This window comes from Bos taurus, chromosome 10 (assembly GCF_002263795.3).
Source record: "Bos taurus isolate L1 Dominette 01449 registration number 42190680 breed Hereford chromosome 10, ARS-UCD2.0, whole genome shotgun sequence".
In the NCBI taxonomy this organism is placed as follows: domain Eukaryota; kingdom Metazoa; phylum Chordata; class Mammalia; order Artiodactyla; family Bovidae; genus Bos; species Bos taurus.
Window position 1 is genome coordinate 14,291,963 of NC_037337.1, and position 22,691 is coordinate 14,314,653.

Sequence of the window (22,691 nt, forward strand, 5' to 3'; positions counted from 1 at the left end):
CCGTCTGGAACATCAGATTCTTTTCGTCACAAATAAAGGAGGAGGAAAGAAAACCTAAAGATGGGTTTGCAAAATTTCCAGACTCTGACAGCTCTGAAATTCTCTGATTCTTCAACGAATGTTATTTGATCTATCAATTAGTCTCTCAATCCCATACCTACCCCAATGCCCGAAAGAGAAGGTTGGCAAGACCAAAGTCTTTGCTGTTTTATTTGCCCTTGGAGATAGTCGCAGGATGTAGGGCCTGAGCACATCTGCCCACATCTATACCCTCTGCCACCCATCCATCCTGCCTGTCACAGGAAAGAGGCAGGAACAGCAGGGGTGAGCAGGCGGCCTCCATCTGCCTGGAACACCTAAGGCAAAAAGGGCTCAATACCAGGACCCTGTCTCCCACACCTCCCCACACAGAAGCATGTTATTATCATTTCATCCCAAAGCTTGCAGCCTAAGCAGGACCCAGAACCTTGGAACTGAACAATTCTGGATAAGTTTGCCTCTGCCTGACCCTGTCTTCAGTTCTCATATGCTTGTTTAGAAGCACTGAGGTGGTTATAGCTTCCTGGTTTGCCTTGCCCCGTGCTCTGCCTACCTTGCCCCAGCTCTGCCACCGCAGCTGCACTGTGGACTGCGTCTAGCCCAGCCCAGTCAGGGAGTGTAGAGCTGGGGTTCTGCAGCACCTCTCCCACCAGCCCCCTCTCCCCACTGGCCCTGCCCCTGGAAGGAGCTGCAATGGACTTTTTTTGCAATCAATCAAATTAGAAATAGAATGTTAACCACAAATGTAAGTCACATGTGTAATTTTAATTTTCTAGTCACGCTTAGTCGCTCAGCAGTGTCCAACTCTCTGCAGTCCCATGAACTGTAGCCTGCCACGCATGTCTGTCCATGGGACTTCCCAGGCAAGAATACTAGCGTGGGCAGCCATTTCCTTCTCCAGGGGATCTTCCTGACCCAGGGATCAAACCCAGGTCTCCTGCATTGCGGGCAGATTCTTTATCTTCTGAGCCACCAGGGAAGTAGTCTCATTTTAAAATGTAACCGAAAAATCAATTAAAATAATTTTAATACATAATGTGTTTTATTTAACATAAGCAGGATAGTATCATTTGACATGTAATCCATGTATAGTATCAATTCAATTTGTAATCTGCATATAAATATATTGAGATATTTCACAGTCTTTTTTACCTCCTGATTCTTCAAAGTCTGGTGTGTATTTTACATTTCTGAAAGTGAAAGTCACTCCATCATGTCTGACTCTTTGCAACCCCATGGACTATATAGTCCATGGAATTCTCCAGGCCAGAATACTGGAGTGGGTAGCCTTTCCCTTCTCCAGGGGATCTTCCCAACCCAGGGATCGAACCTAGGTCTCCCGCACTGTGGGCAGATTCTTTACCAGCTGAGCCACAAGGCAAGCCTTTACGTTTATACCACGTCTGAATTTGAACCAACCACATCTCAAGTGCTTGATAGGTACACATGTCCAATGGCTACCATAATAATAGTGCAGATCAAGAATATACGTGAGTTTGTATATAATTTTACTTACCATAAATCTGCTAATGTTAACATTTTATTTGATTTTATATTGTCATCTAGTCCTTTCTAGATATAATTTTTACAAAGTTGAAGTCATATTGTCTATATGACTTTATATCCTTCTCTTGCTCTTTTATGTATCTTCCTACATCATCAAAAGTTATTTGCAATCACTGTCTTTAATGATCATGTCGTAGACTCTCCCATCGCGTGGATGTGTCATAATCTCCTTAGCCAATGACCAGCTGTTGGACAGCTGCAATTTTTCAACTTTACAAGTAATGCTGAGATGAAGATTTTTTGGGTTGTTCATGCTTCTTAATGCCTTGATGTAAACCTCTCTAGTATTGTAGTCATTTTTAACAAAATGGGTTTTGAATATCATTAATCAGTCAAACAGCTATCAACAAGTGCTTTATAATGGGAAGCTGATACACCTTGGCTTCTTGTCCCACCCCTTTGATACCTGGCTCTGAAACCCAGGGCAAACCACTTTGCTTCTTACACTTGAGTTACTCTATTTATAAAATAAACTGACTGTATTAGATGATTTCTGAGAGTCTTTCCAAGCACTAACCTTCAATGGTGTTTTCCCCTCACACTCAAATCTAACCAATTAACCTATCAAGCTAGTAATTTCAAGTCCTAAAGTAACCTCAAAGCCACCTCCTAAACATTTAAAAATGTATCTACTTCTCTCCACCCCAGTCACAGTGCCTTTTTACAGTGCTGTGTGCATCATCTCACGTCTAAAGTGTGTTGGGAGTATCCAGTGTCGAGAGAGACTGAGTTCTAAAGGTAACAGCAAAATCCAAGATCAAAATAGGACCAAATGAGATATGTGTGAAAGCCTGGGGCTGGCACAGAGTTGATGCTCAATGAATATTTTCTGCCTTTAAATCTGAAACCAGCTTCTAGAGCCCCACTTAGACCCAGTCGCTGAAAGGCTGTGGAGGAGTTCACGGTAAAACTTCAGAGGTGCTGCTGTGCCCTGCTGGGAGCCAGCCTGCCCCAGACACTGGGCGCTCTCAGAAGACAAAGACTCAGCAGCTTCCCCTAAAGGCCTGACAGTCTAGAGGGGGAAATAGGAACCCCTGTCCACAAAACAAAGATGCCTCAGGCAGTGTCTTCAATAGAAAAACCAGATGGAGAACAGAACAATTATCTGAGCAATTCAGGCAAGCCTGCTGTTGAGGAAAAGGCTTGAAGAAATTTGTTCTGTTTCCTTTGTGAACCAAGGGGTTAGGGAAGCCTGGAGTAGCAAAATTACTTTGGGTCTACAAAAAGTTCAGAGTTCTGGCCTGTGCTCTATGATCTTAGGCAAACCATTAAGCCACTTTTTGATCTTAGCATCCTCATGGGTCAAATAGAGTAATACCAACCTTGTTCACACCTAACCACAGAGTGGATTGAGCTGTGAGGTTGAACCCAATGCTTATGGATGGGGAAAATAGCTATTAAATGCGGCAGTCAAATAGCTGCATAGAAAACTGAAAATGTGTCTCCTAAAATTCTACTCCTCTTAAAGGAAATGTTTAGTATTCATCAATAACATCTGTATTGAACTTTATAATATGTAAGGGAATTTTATATGCATTTATTCTATTTTGCTTTCAAAATCTCTTGTATGTATTATCATTTGTGCCTTTTACATGTAAAGATACTGAGACTGAGAGAGTTTAAATAACTGTTTCAAGTTTGCATTGTTGCGAGGGCCAGATTCGGGCTCTCCAACTCTTAGATTCTTGTTCCCCTACTGTGTTCTGCTTCCCCCTAAAATCCTTATCACCAAAACATTAATATTATTAACATAATATTAGTAATGTTTGTTATATGTAATTCCTTTGGTCAAGGACTCTGCAACATCAATAGAAGCTCTGGAAAAAAAATTGCCCACCGTGTAAGAACAGCAAGTTCACTCTCATATTAAGGAAAAGTAGCTGTCCCCATCTGATTTGCATTTTATGCCATACAGCAGGAAATATTTAAGTTGACAAATAGGATATTTACAACCGCAACAGATACTTGGCAGTTAGTTTTTAACAATTGTTGCAAATGTGATTTATTTGCTATTATAAAAGGGCATCACTGTGCGAATATGACTCCTGAAATTAGCTTCAGTTTAGCAAGGGGCCTTGACAGGCTGACCTCTTAATATCCTTATAATGATGCCATTTACATTCAATGCTTACTCAAGTCACTCACTGCTAGATTTGTTTGAGAGGCGTCCACTCTAGGGCAGATGTATTATGTATTTTAACATACCAAGTTGGTGTGTGAGGCACATGTAGGCCTTCTAAGGGGAAAAACTATTTAATCAAATCTTCATGAAAATGTGTTAGTTTCCAACTTCCTACAGTGAAAATGCATTACTGCTAATTACAGCATACTCCAAAACACAATACTTCATGTTTTCTCCACAAGACATTTCCATGGCATGGAGATATTAAACAAAAACATGTTTGATCCTCTGTGCTTTAGCTCTTAGTATGACTGGGAAACTGGTCCAGGGTAAGGATGGACTGGGTCAGGATCGATGCCATCTCCTCCAGCAGGGAAGGGCAAGAGGGTGGACTTAGTGCCAGGCAGAACTGGATTCAGACTGGATTCAAACCCCAGTACCACCACTTCCTAGACCCGGTTACCTCTCTGAACCTCTGTTTCTTTATCAGTGACACAGAGCTGTTATATTTAAGGTTATTATAAAGATCCGAGATGTCTGTGAAGCCCCTGGCACACTGGAGATACTTGATACAAGGAGACTGGTCACATGTGTGTGACTTGTCAAAGCTTAGAGGTTACTTTCTCCATGATGCAGCCCTGACATCACTAGCCAAACCCGACTTGTCCAGTCCTGCTTTGGTGGCACTTTGTTCCATCCCTCAAGTATTCATTGTGTTATAATTAATGGAATATGATTCAGTCTTCCCCTTCTCGGTGTAGGATCCATGTCTCTGCCTTTCACACTTAGATGACTAGCACAGTAATATGCCTTGAGCACTGAACTGAGGAGGATTCTGGATTCAGTGTAGGGTGCAGGAGTGACAAGAGAAATTAAGGATGGTCTGCCACGGAGAAGGTAGCACATGCCCCACTTTGCCAACAGCAGTTTAGCACCTAGTAGATGCTCAGTAAGTATCTGTCAAGGGAGTTACTGGACATTAATCAAGCATCTAATAACTTAAGAGTAACTTATTGCTTACATGTATCTGTCTCTCAAAGCATTTTAATTTCTATTATATCATAATATCCTTCTAGGCACAGTGGTAAAGAATCCACCTGCTAATGCAGGAAACACGGGAGACAGGAGTTTGATCCCTGGGTCAGGAAGATCCCCTGGAGTAAGAAATGGCAACCTACTCCAGTATTCTTGCCTGGCAAATTCCATGGACAGAGGAGCCCGGTGGGCTGCATTCCATGCGGTCACAAAGAGTTGGACACAACTGAACAACTGAGCATGCGTGCACACACACATCCCTCTAATTACCCTGGTATTCAGCTATGGTGACTGCTGTCATGGTTTCCTGGCATAGGGTAGGTGAAATTACTTTCTTGTACTCTTAAGGTGAAAATAGTGGTAGAGCTAAGGCTTATCAGCCAACCCTAAGCATCCCTTAAGAATCATATTGCAACATATGGAATCTAGGAAAATAGTACTGATGAAATTATTTGCAGGGAAGAAATAGAGATGCAGATGTAGAGAACTTGTAGACACAGCAGGGTAGGAGAGGAAAGGATGAATTAAGAAAGCAGCATTGACGTATGTACAGTATCATGTGTAAAATAGATAGCTAGTTGGAGAAGGCAATGGCACCCCACTCCAGTACTCTTGCCTGGAAAATCCCATGGACAGAAGAGCCTGGTGGGCTGCAGTCCATGGAGTCGGTCAGAGTCGGACACGACTGAGCGACTTCACTTTCACTTTTCACTTTCATGCATTGGAGAAGGAATTGGCAATCCACTCCAGTGTTCTTGCCTGGAGAATCCCAGGGACAGGGGAGTCTGGTGGGCTGCTGTCTATGGGATCACACAGAATTGGACACGACTGAAGTGACTTAGCAGCAGCAGCAGTGGGAAGCTGCTGCATTATAGAGAACCCAGCCTGGTGCTCTGTGACAGCCCAGAGAGCTGGGATGGGAGCGAGGAGGGAGGTGCAAGAAGGAGGGGAATTATATATATATATGTAACTATAGCTGATTTGCGTTGTTATACTGCAGAAACACCAACACAACATTGTAAAGCAATTATCCTCCAATTTAACAACAAAAAAAAACCCAACTAAATTTAAACTTTCCACAATAAAAAAGTTATTTTCCCTCCAAAAAAAAGAAGAATCATATTGCAATTCCCAGAGAAGCCAGCAATGCTTTTTCTGAAGCCAGGGCAAACTGCCCTTTTCTAATATTTACTCACCCTTTGCCTTCTCTGTCTGCTCCCCTGTAACTCCCCATCCTCTAGAGTTCCCATCCAACTTCATTTCTCAGTTGAAAGCCTTGCACTGGCCACTTTAGAAATGGCCAACCACAGGCAGAAAAATCAAAGGGTACAGGAGACTTTCAGAACCAGGCCTCTCCATCAGATTATCTTGGCCAGGTATCTCCAGTTGTGTAAAGCCCCCACAGGAACCTTGAATCTTCCAACAAGAATCAGATTGAAGGCTCTATCCTTCTGTTGAACAAAGGAGAAACATGAGCAAGAGCATCTTAAGTCACGTATTCACTGGCGTAGTCGGGTCTGGTGTGGTTCAGGGTGGTTCGGGGCGGTCATGGATGGTGGGGGCCTTCTCTCCTGCTGACGGTTCGTACCCTCACTTCTGTGGTTCCTGTTGTACGCAGGTGTGGGCAACAGGCCTCAATCTCTCATACAGTGATCAGCTGGCCCTGACTCAGCTCACCTTATACTTGACCAATGGCCACCTGGATTGCAGTTTGAGCACCCTTGAAGTGCCCCGCTTTGCTCCCAAGAAAGACAAGAAAATGAACAACCTAAATGTTCACAAAGGGCCGGTAAGTGACCAATGATGCCTCCTGATTCTCCTCAGTGCCATTTACTGAGCTCCGGTTGTGTGCCAAGCTCCATGGGTCCAGAGGGAAGAAAGAATTTCAGGCAAATCTTTGAATCTCCCAAAATGGGCTTCTGGCACAGGAATGTAGGAGAGGGGAGGCAGCATTCTGTAGGAACTGGGATTGTAGAAATGGGGAAAAGCACCATGTGGAAGGACGGAAGAGCATGGGGCTTTCCAGGGCTGGATGTCTGGGTGTTCCCCTCTGTTCTCTTCTCAGCTCACTTCCCAGGACAAGTATATCTATATCCACTGCTGCAGTTACCAGAAGCTTCCAAGCAAACCTGTATTTTTCTAGCCCAAATCTCTTTTTTGAGCCTCCGACTCCTCAATTCCACATTCAACAGAATGTTGGAGAGTCTTCAGGCTCAAACAACCCATAATTGCACTCGTGGTCTCTTCTTCCTTATACTTCCTCTTGGTGAGTTGGGCCAGAAGCTGATTAGTCACCCTATGTCCCAGCATCCAGTCAGCAAGCAGCTCAAGTTGATGCCTGCTGCTAAAATGCCTCAACTCTGACCCTTCCTCTCCCCATCAAAGATAGAGCCTTCATTTCAGCTTTCAGGGTCTCACACTAGTGTTATAATAGCTTCTCACTAAGATTCCCTGCCTCCTCTCAAGGCAGTCAAGGCAGTCAAGGCAAATCTGAGCATGTTACTCCCCTACTTATGATTCTGAAATGACTCCTGTCATTTTTGGGAAAATCCCAACTTCTCAGCTTGTTTGATGAGGCCCCTCATGATCCATGGCCCAGTCTCCCATCTCGTCACTAGTCTATCTCTAGGGGGCTGGAGGCAGTAGTTCTGGCACTGGTTAAGGTTTACGAACCTCAGGACTCTGGGTAACAAAGGGTAAACCTCTATGGGGACAGTGGGCTAGGTTGGTCCTGGGGAAGGAGTGCAAAGGTCAAGAGGACCAGATGGCCCTTCCTATAGGTGGGATATGCGAGCAGATTGGGGCTTAAGCCACAGCTGCTCTGACAATGCCAGAGGGTTTCTTCTGCCTCCTCTCACAATAGTGAGCTTTGTGCCCTTTTTGCAAATGAAGCCCTACTTGAGATGTGAATATGTCAAGCAGATAAAAGAGGAATGCCAGTGGTTAATAGAACCCCCACACCTATTCCCTAGAGATATCATTACAGAGCAGTAGCTGCTGCCTCTCTCTTGAGTCTCTTTGGATCCAAGAGACACTTCTGGGTTTAGAGAACCCTTTTTTGACTCTGCCAAGGATCCCTATATCAACTTCCTTAGCAGGAACTCAGCATACACTTGGAAGGGTAGCCTGAAAAGGGTGCCAGATGTCTTGGGGGGCTCAAGCAGCAGCCTCCTCCTTCTTCTCCTCAATTCACTTGTCCTGTGAGATACCCTTGTTCATGCGAATCCCTTAGATCTCTTTGCTTATTAAGACGAGAAGCAGAATTGGACTAGGGATGAGAAACAGACCTAGGACCTTGCTAGGGATATCCCAGGTTTGGTCCCACCTGTTCCCCTGTCCTCACCAAAGGGACCTTTACAAGACTCTAAGTTCAGGGCCAGAGGGAGGGAGAGCAGTAGAATTTGATACCTTCTGGCTTAGCAAACCTAACTCCATGCCATTTCCCAAAGGAAGCTGGAAGCTGAGTTAGTATTCAGTGCAAGACTTCCAAAGACAATTCGCTGCATTTAAATATGTTGCTTCAGAAACCTGCAAGCAGAGGCTTCACTTGGAATTAGAAGCACTCTCCCATCTTCCCCTTCTTGCCTATAGATTTCAATCCTAGCTAAAGGCAACATATAGGAATTCTCCTGTGATCAAGAGTCTTAAACATTTTTAGGAATTGTCTGCACTCAAGAGGGAAGCATTATGATCTTCAGTAAATCAAATATCTCTACAATCACTGAAGAAGAGCTATGCAGGTTTACTGAGGGAGAGACAAACTGGAAGTACTTTTGGTTGTAGAAAGATAAATGGACGTTCTCACTCTAGTGCCACTGTGCACATGTGTACACACGTGCTCCCGTGCGTATGTGTACATGTGATGGGAAGGTTTTAAAGGAAGCATGCACGCATGCACATGGTGCAATTTACAGCCAAAGTGAAGCTCCTGAACAAGTGTGAACAGACTGATGCCATCAAGTTTACACTCAGTCAGCTGACAAACCAGAAGACAAGAAAAAGGAAACACACAGATAGACCTAGCGATAATGAGGGCGCGTTCAGAGTGAGTGCCTAGAAAAGATTTCCAGTTTGGGCCTATTCCTTTAAATAATATGCTGTGCAGGGGGAAAGCAAAAACTTTTCTGAACTCTAAGAAGAGCTATTGTCCCCTTAGTAGAAAGAGGTGGCCAATCATTCCCATTTAGACCCGTTTAGACAGAGGAGCCTGGTGGGCTGCAGTCCATGGGGTCACTAAGAGTTGGACACGACTGAGAGACTTCACTTTCACTTTTCACTTTCATGCATTGGAGAAGGAAATGGCAACCCACTCCAGTGTTCTTGCCTGGAGAATCCCAGAGACGGGGGAGCCTGGTGGGCTGCCGTCTATGGGGTCGCACAGAGTTGGACACGACTGAAGCGACTTAGCAGCAGCAGACCACGTGCATGGACTTCTGGTCCAGTGTCCTCCACAAATAACCACTTGAAGGTGGAAACAAGATCAGATGAGTCCCAGACGTGTGTGTTTTGAAAATGAAAAGGAGTCACCTAACGGCTTTTTAACTTTTAATTAACATTCTGTCAGAGTGGACATAAATTGTTATCCTTTTCTACCCGTTTTTACTGTTCTTCTCTCTCAATGGACCCTCCACACCGTAGCTGGTGAGGTGGCCAAAAGGGATCATTTCTGCAAACATCTTAAAACAACCCCAGTCATTTATAAGCATTTTAACAGCACATGATCTGTAATGAATGATTAAGTAAAACCTTTTGTGTTAAATTATGATGTTAATAATGATTCTGTCTCCTGTAATTTATTATGAATTCTCCAACGCTTCGGGTTTGATTTTGATAGAATGCAACAACAGCAGAGTTTATGTGATGACTTTATTTTTAGAATTCCTTCTTTGAAGGCACACATTTCCCCACTACTGCTGCTACTGTAATTATGTACAAAACCAATCACTCATTAGAGTTAGGATACATTATCTTCTAGACAGATGAGGCTAAATAAGCAACACATTAATAATTCAGAGAGCAGTTCATTATGCATGTGGATGCCTGCTTCGTAACTGAAATAAGAACCTCATCAGCCTCTGCCAACCCTTAAACAATAGTTCTGTGTTATTGCCACCACATTCAAGTTTACGCTTGTTAAACTGCTACTTGGATTATTTTATCAAACATTCATTTATTTGTGGTCCCTTACTGCCGAGAACAGATTTTGGAAGCTCCTTTTTTAAGTTAATGATTTGAGCAATGGGTGTTATTAATTCTCAGAATATTATAAACATGATTAATTTTCAGGCAGAGATTTATTACATAAGGATTTCAACTATGTCAACTGAAATGCATCACTGTCAAAGCAAGTATCATGGCGAAAATAGAATGTGCTCCACACTTCAAGTGCTGGTGCTCAGAACTAAATCAATTTAAATTGTGGTTGAAGCAAAATTATATTCTCCAGTGAAAAGGAGTATTTCAAGCTTCCTTTATTTAGCTTGAAGCGTTCTTGTTAGATTGTGATTTAGAAAGGTAGTTTAATAAAACTAGACTTCTACCAGTAATATTTTGCCTTCTATATTTTCCCCCCTTGTTTTCCTAGAAAAGGCTAATCTCTGAAATTCCCACACACTCCAAACGTGGCCAGTGGGAATTTGGAGAGAACATGACTGCACTGGAAGTCAGGGGTCAGGAATTCTGATCCTTTCTCGGGCCTCAGTTTCCTGTTTTGCAAAATAGGGGAGGTCTAAATGACCCCTAGAGTCTCCTGAGGCATTTACTTTTTATGGGGCCTGTATGTACAGTAGGACTCTGTTTCAAGCCTGACCTAGGCACCCTGATGTACAGTGAGGCCGGTGGATGGGGAATTTGCCCTGTAAGGAGACACAGGAAGGGCCCATCCCCACAGCCTTCCATTTAAAGGTCTTTTTCTTGAAGAGTCTTTTAGAAAGGCATAACACTGTTGTGACAAGGTCACATTGCGAGTCCTCACCAGCCACACCTTAGCTATCAGTCAAAACTTTCAGCCAGAATCAACTGGAAGTAAGTTCACCTACTTTGTGCCAAGCATTCTGCTAAGCACAGGGGATATAAGGATAAGTAGTAAAGAGCTCTAAGTTTTGCAAAGGACCAAGATAGGCCAGCATAGAACTATAATGCATATAATAACATGATAATAATATCCAAAATACACTGAGCCTTTACTCCTCACCAGGTACTTTAACCAAGTGCTTTACATAAATCTTTATACAACATAATATATGAGACAGGTGCTATTATTATGCTCATTTTTAGATAGGAAGACTGAGATAAGAAATGTTAAGCAACTTGTGGAAAGTCACTCAACAAGCGAGTGTGTGCACCAGAATTATGCCCAGGCTTGTGTGTCTGACCATTCTGCTACCCAACCTGCCTTGTGTTGGCTGAGAGTCAATGATTCAACCCCAGATTACAGCTTCAGCTCATCCCTGAAGAAATCTCTGAGTGAAGCCATGGAAAAAGTCTTCTTCCGAAAGAGGCTTCATCTCCCTGTGTGATGAGGTTATTTGCAGACATATTACCATTATCCATGGGCTCCTAATCTGCTCTGAGCTAGGCCAGGACTCAGTGAGCCCTGAATGGTCCAGATGGTTGTGGAGGAGTCTTCTGATGCAATAAAACCCATTTAGATTATGACTCCCTTGGTAAACCTAAATGGATTTTACAGCATTAGAAGCAAGTTGGTTAAAAATGATGCTTTCTATTTGTTATAATTTGTATAATGCTTTACACTTTAAATAGATGTGAGCTTATTTAACCACTAGACCATTAAGGTATGACCTAAATCAAATCCCTTACTATTATACAGTGGAAGTGACAAATAGATTCAAAGGATTAGATCCGATAGACAGAGTGCCTGAAGAACTATGGACGGAGGTTTGTGACATTGTATAGGAGGCAGCGATCAAAATCATCTCCAAGAAGAAGAAATGCAAACAGGCACAATGGTTATCTGAGGAGGCCTTACAAATAGCTGAGAAAAGAAGATACGCCAAAGGCAAAGGAGAAAAGGAAAGATATACCCATCTGAATGCTGAGTTCCAAAGAATAGCAAGGAGAGATAAGAAAGCCTTCCTCAGTGATCAGTGCAAAGAAACAGAGGAAAACAACAGAATGGGAAAGACTAGAGATCTCTTCAAGAAAATCAGAGATACCAAGGGAACATTTTGTGAAAAGACAAGCATAATAAAGGACAGAAATGGTATGGACCTAACAGAAGCAGAAGATGTTAAGAAAAGGTGGCAAGAATACACAGAAGAACTATACAAACAAGATCTTAATGACCCAAATAACCATGATGGTGTGGTTACTCACCTAGAGCTAGACATACTGGAGTCTGAAGTCAAGTGGGCCTTAGGAAGCATCACTACAAACAAAGCTAACGGAGATGATGGAATTCCAGCTGAGCTATTTCAAGTCCTAAAAGATGATACGTGAAAGTGCTGTACTCAATATGCTAGCAAATTTGGGAAAGTCATCCATGGCCACAGTCCTGGAAAAGGTCAGTTTTTATTCCAATCCCAAAGAAAGGCAATGCCAAAGAATGTTCCAACTACTGCACATTTGTACTCATCTCACATGGTATCAAAGTAATGCTCAAATTTTTCAAGTAAGGTTTCAACAGTACATGAACCATGAACTTCCAGATGTTCAAGCTGGATTTAGAAAAGGCAGAAGAGTCAGAGATCAAATTGCCAACAACTGTTGGATCATAGAAAAAACAAGAGAGTTCCAGAAAAACATCTATTTCTGCTTTATTGACTATGCCAAAACTTTTGACTGTGTGGATCACAACAAACTCTGGAAAATTCTTACACAGATGGGAATACCAGACCACCTGACCTGCCTCCTGAGAAATCTGTATGCAGATCAAGAGGCAACGGTTAGAATGGGACATGGAACAACAGACTGGATCCAAATTGGGAAAGGCTGTATTTTGTCACCCTATTCAGAGTACATCATAGGAAATGCCGGGATGGATGAAGCACAAGATGGAACCAAGATTGCTGGGAGAAATATCAATAACCTCAGATATGCAGAAAGCATAGAGGAACTGAAGAGCCTCTTGATGAAAGTGAAAGAGGAGAGTGAAAAAGCTGGCTTAAAACAACAGTCAAAAAACGAAGATCATGGCATCTGGTTCCATCACTTCATGGCAAATAGATAGGGAAACAATGGAAAGAGTGACAGACTTTATTCTTTTGGGCTCCAAAATCACTGCAGATGGTGACTGCAGCCATGAAATTAAAAGACACCTGCTCCTTGGAAGAAAAGCTATGACCAATCTGGACAGCATATTAAAAAAAAAGAGACATTACTTTGCCAACAAGGGTCCATCTAGTCAAAGCTATGGTTTTTCCAGTAGTCATGTATAGATGTAAGAGGAGAGTTGGACCATAAAGAAAGCTGAGCACTGAAGAATTGATGCTTTTGAACTGTACTGTTGGAGAAGACTCTTGAGAGTCCCTTGGACTGAAGGGAGTTCCAGTCAATCCTAAAGGAAATCAGTCCTGAATATTTATTGGAAGGACTGATGCAGAAGTTGAAAGTCTGATATTTTGGCCACCTGATGTGAAGAACTGACTCATTGGAAAAGACCCTGATGCTGGGAAAGATTGAAGACAGGAGGAGAAGAGGACCACAGAATGGGATGTTTGAAACACATCACCGACTTGATGAACATGAGTTTAAGCAAATTCCGGGAGTTGGTGATGGACAGGGATGCCTGGCGTGCTGCAGTCCATGGGGTCACAAAGAGTCTGATGCAACTGAGCAACTTAACTGAGCTTATTTGATCCCCATGATAATCCCAAGAATAATTAAGACATGGGCTATCATACTCATTTTATAGATTAAAGGAAAGTAAGGCTAAAGGTAAAGGTAAGTGAGCTGCCCAAGATCATAAAGTTAAGTAAGTAGAAAAGCCCAGGTTTTCTGATTGAAGTCCCTTTCTGTTGAAAAGATTTACTGGTTGGTTGTTTAATTTCAAGTATTTTATCTTATTTGTGAAGTAATTTAGCTTAACAAATGTTAATAAGAGCTAGCTTGTTTCTGAGTGCTTACTCTGTGCCAGACGCTGTTCCAAGGTCTTTATGAACTCATCTAATCCTCGAGACAACACTGTCATCTATGCTGTCAGTCTGAATTAAAGACAACCCTAGATCGTTGGCTGTTTTTGCCTATAGAGACTGCAGACTTGGTTAAGTCTTTTAAAAATATAGGTGTATCATGTATGTTCATCTTTATTTGCATTACTATAACACATTTATTAAGCACTTAAGCTAGGAATTTCACAAAGCATCCAGGATACAGGGACATTTGGCAAAGTCCCTGTCCTTGAAGAGTTGAAAAGAAATATAAAATAGATAGTGCACACACAAAGGAAAACCATGAGTTCTCATTTAAATGCCTTTTGAGTGATAGTCCCTTAACCTGCTGCTGGGGTTCTCAGGAGAAACAATTGTGGACAGATGGGGACACAGAACACTTTGCTCAGAACACAGAACTTGGTCTGGCCTTACAGACTAAGGCAGTCACCATGTGACAAGGAGAGGGAGACCCTCTCCAGCAGAAAGGACAGTAGCTGAAGAGAGACTGTGGTCTATTATGAACCAGCTGGGCTGGGACAGAGATTATGGGAGTGGGAAAAGTGATCGGGGAAAAGTGACTGAGAAAGTTGGGGAGTCTTGAAGGCAAGAAGGAGACACTGAAGAGTTCAGAGCATTGACCAATCGAGTTTGGAAAACATTAAATTATGGTCGTAATGCTCAATATCCCAGGTACCAGTTGAGGAAGGAACAGCCTGGAAAATTACATTTGGTATAGGTCTACAATGCTCCCAAGCCCTGTGGAAGTCTTCAAAGAAACAGCAAAAATAATAGTAGCTACTGTGTATCAAGTACTAGGTGTTTGTTTAATCATCAGAAGTCAGAGAAGTTAAATGACATATTCAAGATCACACAGTCAGTAAGTGGCCTAGTCAGGTTTTGATCTTTGGTCATTCTGTCTCTGTTTAACCTCTCCACTACTGAATTCTGCTTGTACCTGCATCTCCCTAGTAGGCTACAATGGTCTGGACTAGGATGGGGATGGTCATGGAAAAGAAGACATTACTTGGAGACATATATCAAATATCCTGGTGTTTCTTTCCAATTCCATATGAATCACAAGCCCAGGTCTGGGAAGAGGGGAACTGCAGTCTGTCTCCATAGAGTGGAAGAAACCTCAGGATAGTTGCTGTCCAGTAATACTGAACAGTGAGCTCTTCTGCCTCGCTTTGGAGCCAAGATGTGCACTGAGCTGGATCCTGGTATTAGATGCCTGCCCGTCTCTCTCCCTCACTGACTGGTGCCTGATCTTGGGTTTGCTAGTTTATATACTATAGCAGCATAAGACAAGTTTAGAAGACAAAAATAACCTTGGAATTATCTTGTGAATTCATGGTAATTACCACGCAATTACATGCTCAGTAACCACAATGGAATTTCAGAGTATTTACAGCTCACTTCCATACACAAGAGCTCAGGCTTCTGGGCCTTTGCTGTGAAGGCAGGAGTGTGGCACAGCCTGGCATGGCAGGGTGAGCAGGCATGGTGGTCATGCTCCCCCAGACTGATTGCATGGCTGAGCCAGAGCTTCTCTTAGCCAGTTCTTGTTACCCTCCAATTATCTCTGCCAGAGCTACATTGTCCTCCAAAAGATGTCCTCTAGGGGCAAAGCCTGGGATGACTGTCCTGAGCTGTCATTTTCTAGAGCATGTGTGACTGTCCCGTTTTGTGAATCAATCTCTGTTTCTGCCCCAAAGCTCTCCGTGACTGTAAGTCTCCTGAATTACATCCTTTGAAGTGCCTCTTCAGTCTGAGAGAAGTGCAGTCCACTTGCTTTATTTCATGCATCCATTCTTTCAAGAAATACTGAACACTAGCATCATGTCCAGCCTGGGGATTCAGAAGCCAAACAGTGCCTGCCCTCAGAAAACTCCCAGTCATGACAGGGTGCCAGCCAGGAGAACAACTCATAATAGGTTAGGGAGATAACAAAGTACAGCTGTGAGACAATAGATGGTCAAATAGATTTTCTTTTGTAAAAGCAGAATTCCCAGTGGCTCCAAGTGGGGATTATACCGGGGCGGGGGTGGGGATGGTGGTGCACAGCTCGATGCATTAGCCTGTGGGAGCCTAACATTTTTGGAGATGTGGACCCTGCTTGTGTGTGGGCTTAATTACTACTACAGATAACGTGACCATCAGATACACTATGTAAATGTTTAAAGAAAAAACACAATATGCGGGGCACATATGTCACAAAAGATGAACATGAAATCTGTGTGTGTGTGAGCTGGGGGGGAAAGGATGTTTATTTTCTGCTGGGTACTCACTCCGTCAGCCGCAGTTCCCTGCAATAGCTCAGAGGCAGACAGGGGGCCTGGGGTTTCACAAAGATAGTGTGTCAGGTCGTTAGGATCCTTGCAACCAGCTGTGAAGCAGCAGGGAGCCAGCAGCACCCCTTTTCCTTCTCCTATTTCAAGTCACTGCACGTGATCAGGCAGTTGCCCAGGACCTGAGGGTCCCCAGAGTTCAAAATCTGGGCCATGTGTAGCCACTTTTATGCAGTAAGGTTGGCCACGGCTCTATGAGCACTTTTCCAAATTTCCATTTACCCAAGGACAAACAGAGATAATTGTCAAAGGCAAATATCACATTTCATGAAGGACATGCTATGAAACTATCAGGAACCAATACTTTCTTTTGTGCATATTAAATTCCCAGTATTTTAGGAGATACTACAGTTGAAATACTTTGGACCTACTATAACCAGTCTCTTTGGGATAGCTCTCATTGATAGGCAAGCAAGATAAAGAATAGCAATTTCCCAAACAAAGAAAGCAGTTGGAATTAAAGCTCTAGCATTGGTCCCTTCAAGGAGGTGAAGTATATTTTAATTATTTGTTGCCAAAGAGCACAGTATGGAAAGGTGGAAGGAATCGTTACAGCAAGAAATCTAATGAAAACTATTTTAGCCAGGGGACCATGGTTGGCATCATAGTGATAAGTCATGTTGATATGAAGTGATGAAAGTAGCAGTTTCCCTCTCTCTCCAAAACCAACAACCCTCATCTAACCATGAAAAAAATATCAGACATCCCTAAATTGAGGGATATGCTACAAAATACCTGATCAGTTCAGTTCAGTTCAGTTGCTCAGTCATGTTCTACTCTTTGCGACCCCATGAATCGCAGCACGCCAGGCCTCCCTGTCCATCACCAACTCCCGGAGTTCACTCAAACTCACGTCCATCAAGTCGGTGATGCCATCCAGCCATCTCATCCTCTGTCGTCCCCTCTCCTCCTGCCCCCAATCCCTCCCAGCATCAGAGTCTTTTCCAATGAGTCAACTCTTCGCATGAGGTGGCCAAAGTACTGGAGTTTCAGCTTTAGCATCATTCCTTCCAAAGAAATCCCAGGGCTGATCTCCTTCAGAATGGACTGGGTGGATCTCCTTGCAGTCCAAGGGACTCTCAAGAGTCTTCTCCAACACCACAGTTCAAAAGCATCAATTCTTCGGCGCTCAGCTTTCTTCACAGTCCAACTCTCACATCCATACATGACCACTGGAAAAACCATAGCCTTGACTAGACGGACCTTTGTTGTCAAAGTAATGTCTCTGCTTTTCAATATGCTATCTAGGTTGGTCATAACCTTTCTTCCAAAGAGTAAGTGTCTTTTAATTTCATGGCTGCAGTCACCATCTGCAGTGATTCTGGAGCCCCAAAAAATAAAGTCTGACACTGTTTCCACTGTTTCCCCATCTATTTCCCATGAAGTGATGGGACCAGATCAGTACCCCTCAAAACTGTTAGGTGAGACTGAGAAACTGTCACAGAAGACATGACAAATATAAGGTGGAGGGGATCCTGGAACAGAAAATGGGAATTAGGGGAAAAGTAATTATATCCAAATAAAGTATGGGCTTAACAGTAATGTGGCGATTTGGTTCCTTAGTCATGACAAACATCATGTGCATGTACCACATCAATGTGCCTTGTCAAAAGCAGGGGAACTAGGTGTGGGTTATACAGGAATTCTCTGTATAATCTTTGCAACTTTTCTCTTAATCCACAATTATTCTGAGATTAAAATTTTATTTAGGGTTTCCCTGGTGGTCCAGTGGTTAGGAATTCACCTGTCAATATAGGGGACATGGGTTCAATCCCTGGTCTGGGAACATCCCACGTGCCACGGAGCAGCTAAGCCCATGGGCCATGGTTACTGAAGCCCACAAGCCCTAGAGCCCATGTTCTGCAGCAAGAGAGGCCAGTGCAATAAGAAGCCCACGCACTGCAATGAAGAGTAGCCCCTGCCCACTGCAACTAGAGAAAGCCTGCACAGAGCAACAAAAACCCAGCACAGCCAAAAAAGTAAAGAAATTTTTAAAATATTTTAAGTTTATATATTTTGTAAAAAGTCTGACATTCAGCTGTTTTGTTTTTTTTTTTTCCAGTCACAGGCAACCAGTCGCTATGCAGTGATGAGCACCCAGCTGAGACACGAGAGTCTCTCTCTGTTTTTCCACTATGTTTTTCTCCATATGTGTAAGGCCCATGGCATCGGCTATAATATTGAGGTATGAAGGATGACAGTTGGCCAAGATTGGACCAAATGTAGGCCTGTAGGTGATTTAGGCAGCTAATAATTTGGTACCTCTTCAAACAGATGTTCTTTCAACATTGGTTTGACATGTATTTAGAGGAAGGCTGAGTGCTGCTTGGGGATGAGCAGAAAGGCAACTCCACAGAGGGTAGCACTTGGTCCTGGGAAGTTGGTATCTGTCCCCAGACTCATACACCCCATGTTAGTAAAGTAGAAACCCTGTAGCTCCCCAGACTTAGGGGTCATTTAGGGGGACCCTCTCTTCATTTTGAAGCATGTCTTGACTTTCTGACCCCAACCAAAGCTGCTTACCTATGAACATTCTCCTAGTCTGGTTGGGCTGCCATAACAAAACACCATATACAAGGTGGTTTAAAGGGCTTCCCTGTGGCTCAGCTGGTAAAGAATCTGCCTGCAATGTCGGAGACCTGGGTTCAATCCCTGGGTTGGGAAGATCCCCTGGAGAAGGGAAAGGCTACCCACTTCAGTATTCTGGCCTAGAGAGTTCCAGGGACTGTATAGTCATGGGGTCTCAAAGACTTGAACACGACTGAGTAACTTTCACTTCACTTAAACAACGTAAATTTATTTCTCACAGTTCTGGGGGCTGGGTAATCCAAGGTGAAGTTCCAGTTAATTCAGTTCCCAGTAAGGACCCTTCCTGACTTAACAGAGTAACTGCCTCTTTGCTGTGTCCTAACATGGTGACACATGTTAGGAACCATTCAACTTCAGCTTCTTCAGCATTACTGGTTGGGGCATAGACTCGGATTACTGTGATATTGAATGGTTTGCCTTAGAAACAAACAGAGATCATTCTGTCATTTTTGAGATTGCATCCAAGTACTGCATTTCGGACTCTTTTGTTAATCATGATGGCTACTCCATTTCTTCTGAGGAATTCCTGCCCACAGTAGTAGATATATTGGTCATCTGAGTTAAATTCACCTATTCCAGTCCATTTTAGTTCGCTGATTCCTAGAATGTCGACGTTCACTCTTGCCATCTCCTGTTTGACCACTTCCAATTTGCCTTGATTCATGGACCTGACATTCCAGGTTCATATGCAATATTGCTCTTTACAGCATTGGACCTTGCTTCTATCACCAGTCACATCCACAACTGGGTATTGTTTTTGCTTTGGCTCCATCCCTTCATTCTTTCTGGAGTTATTTCTCCACTGATCTCCAGTAGCATATTGGGCACCTCCTGACCTGGGAGTTCCTCTTTCAGTATCCTATCATTTTGCCTTTTCATACTGTTCATGGGGTTCTCAAAGCAAGAATACTGAAATACTGCTCAAACTACCGCACAATTGCACTCATCTCACATGCTAGTAAAGTAATGCTCAAAATTCTCCAAGCAGATGGTGACTGCAGCCATGAAATTAAAAGACGCTTACTCCTTGGAAGAAAAGTTATGACCAACCTAGATAGCATATTGAAAAGCAGAGACATTACTTTGACAACAAAGGTCCGTCTAGTCAAGGCTATGGTTTTTCCAGTGGTCATGTATGGATGTGAGAGTTGGACTGTGAAGAAAGCTGAATGCCGAAGAATTGATGCTTTTGAACTGTGGTGTTGGAGAAGACTCTTGAGAGTCCCTTGGACTGCAAGGAGATCCAACCAGTCCATTCTGAAGGAGATCAGCCCTGGGTGTTCTTTGGAAGGAATGATGCTAAAGCTGAAACTCCAGTACTTTGGCCACCTCATACGAAGAGCTGACTCATTGCAAAAGACTCTGATGCTGGGAGGGATTGGGGGCAGGAGGAGAAGGGGACGACAGAGGATGAGATGGCTGGATGGCATCACTGACTCAATGGACATGAGTCTGAGTGAATTCCAGGAGTTGGTGATGGACAGAGAGGCCTGGCGTGCTGCGATTCATGGGGTCGCAAAGAGTCGGACACGACTGAGTGACTGAACTGAACATGGTGAAGACAGAGCAATCTCTGGTATCTCTGTAACCTCTCCTAGAAGGACACAAGTTCTATCCAAATGGGGCTTCACCCTTATGGCCTCAATAACCTTAACCATTTCCTTAAAGTCCCTGTTTCCAATACATTCACATAGGGTATTAAGGCTTAAACATATGAATTGGGGTGTGGGGGAGTGGTACACAATTCAATTCATAGCATCCTTCTACAGACATATCATAGTTTCTTTCCAGGAGGAGTTCTGATAGAAAACAGTTTCCCCCGTTTTTAGTTTATTTCCAGTGATACTGATGGCCAGCTGAAGAGTCAACTGTAGTTTTCAGCCTCAGAGTTTATTAGACTTCCATATGCCAGAAGGTGGCTAAATCTAACTCTAGCTTTATCTGAATCAACTCATTTGCTTATAAAATATCAAAGCAGAACAAGCTCTGTGAGTGGGCATATTTGGCAGAGAAGTTCTCCTGTTGAAAAGAAAACATACTCCATAACTTTATAATGCCCCAAATTATTATTAGACATTTATTTCTTCGGCTGAAGGCTTTGTACTTGATTGAAGTTCTAGCTACCCCTGGGAAAAGTAAAGCACCAAAATTTTAAAGTTATTTACACCTTCGTGGCTCTGAGTTGATCAGATTCATTTCTAAGAACAAATCTCAGGACAGGAAACAGGCTGCTATGGTCCGGGAGAACAGTGGGTGGTGCAGAGGAAGGGGTTCCACTGAGGGCGAGAAGAATGAAGAAAGGGCAGAGAAGAGCAGAAGACACAACGGGCGTAGCCTCCAGGTCTCCAGTGCCAAACAGTCTATAAAGGATGAAAGATGAAGTGGAAGAGAAAGAGAAATAGACTGAAGGAACAATATGAAGAAGAAAAAGATAACAGGAGAAAATCTGGAGGAGAAAATCCAGAGACTGGAACATTCTATAAAAATAAGGTGTGTGTGTTAGTTGCTCAGTCGTGTCTGACTCTTTGTGACCCCATGGACTATAGCCAGGCTCTCTCGTTCATGGAATTTTCCAGGCAAGAATACTGGAGTGGGTTGCCATTTCCTTCTACAGATCTTCCCAACCCAAGGATCAAACCTGGGTCTCCCACATTGCAGGCAGACTCTACCATTTGAGGCACCAGGGAAGCTTCCTAAAAATAAAGTAGGAGGAGATAAACAGAAAGAAAAAGAACAAATAATAAATAAAGTTACAAGAAGAGATGAGAAATTGAGTCATAAAACTCTGAGGCGAGAAGGAGACATGTGACTACTTGGAAATTTTTCAAATTCTCTAACAATGACCTTACTCTATTTTTCCTGTGAAGGATTCACATCTTTTCAGACCCTGGGATCCATCCCTGGTCAGAACTCTCTACTTGTTCTCTCCATTGCATTTTCTTGGTGAGGCATTTAAACAAGCACCTACTATGTGCTGGCACTGAGCTAAGCACTTACATTATTATCTCTTTAATCTTCTATAAGAAATTGCTATTTCTGCCATATTACAGTGAGGAATTAGTGCTTAAAGAGTTTAAGCACTTTCCCCAGGCCACACATCCAAGCATTTTATGCCTTAATCCACAATTGTCCATAAAGTTAAATATGATTCTTTTTCTTACATCAGAATACCTCCTATGCACCTTTTTCTCTCTAAAGACTGTTTCTCACTAATTATGTATGCTTCTAAAACATTATTTCTAATCTATTCCAAGAATTCTGAGATCCATTTCAAATAAAATATTCCACCTAGGTATTTCTTATATATTCTTCAGTTGAAGAAGCGCAGACTTCTCCATAACCCCCTCAACTGTCTCCATTTGACAAAGGAAAAAAAAAAAAAAAGATATGTATAACAATGAACTTCCTTAAAATTTTATTGCCTCCTTGGGTTATTCTGAGTCTATAAAGAAGGTCACTTACCCTAATTCCAGTGTTACATGTGCTATCTCCTTTCCATGCGTGTGTGCTCAGTTGCTCAGCTGTGTCCAACTCTTTGTGTCCCCATGGACTGTAACCTGCTAGCCTCTTTTGTCCCTGGAATTTTCCAGGCAAGAATACTGGAGTGGGTTGCCATTTCCTACTCCAGGGTATATTCCCAACGGAGGGACTGAACCCACATCTCCTGCATCGGCAGGCAGATTCTTTACCATTGAGCCACCTGGGAAGCCCTACCTGTTTCCACTCTTGATCAAATTTAATGTGGCAAGAAGCAATATTAATAACACATCAATGTCATTGCTACCAAAAGAAGAATCCTCAAAAGTCCTTATTCTCAACATTATGTTTTTCTCCCCATTATCATCATCGAATTTCACATGTTATTTTTGATCCAAAATCTCA

General features: G+C 42.9%; 1 protein-coding gene across 1 annotated transcript in view; it reads left to right on the forward strand.

Moving 5' to 3' along the window:
- The window catches only part of IQCH (IQ motif containing H), a 229,554-nt gene that overhangs the window by 188,735 nt on the left and 18,128 nt on the right, over positions 1–22,691 (forward strand). The window contains 2 exon segments of the mRNA XM_003586516.6: positions 6,381–6,551; positions 18,283–18,405. Coding sequence (XP_003586564.4) covers positions 6,381–6,551; positions 18,283–18,405 — 294 coding nt within the window.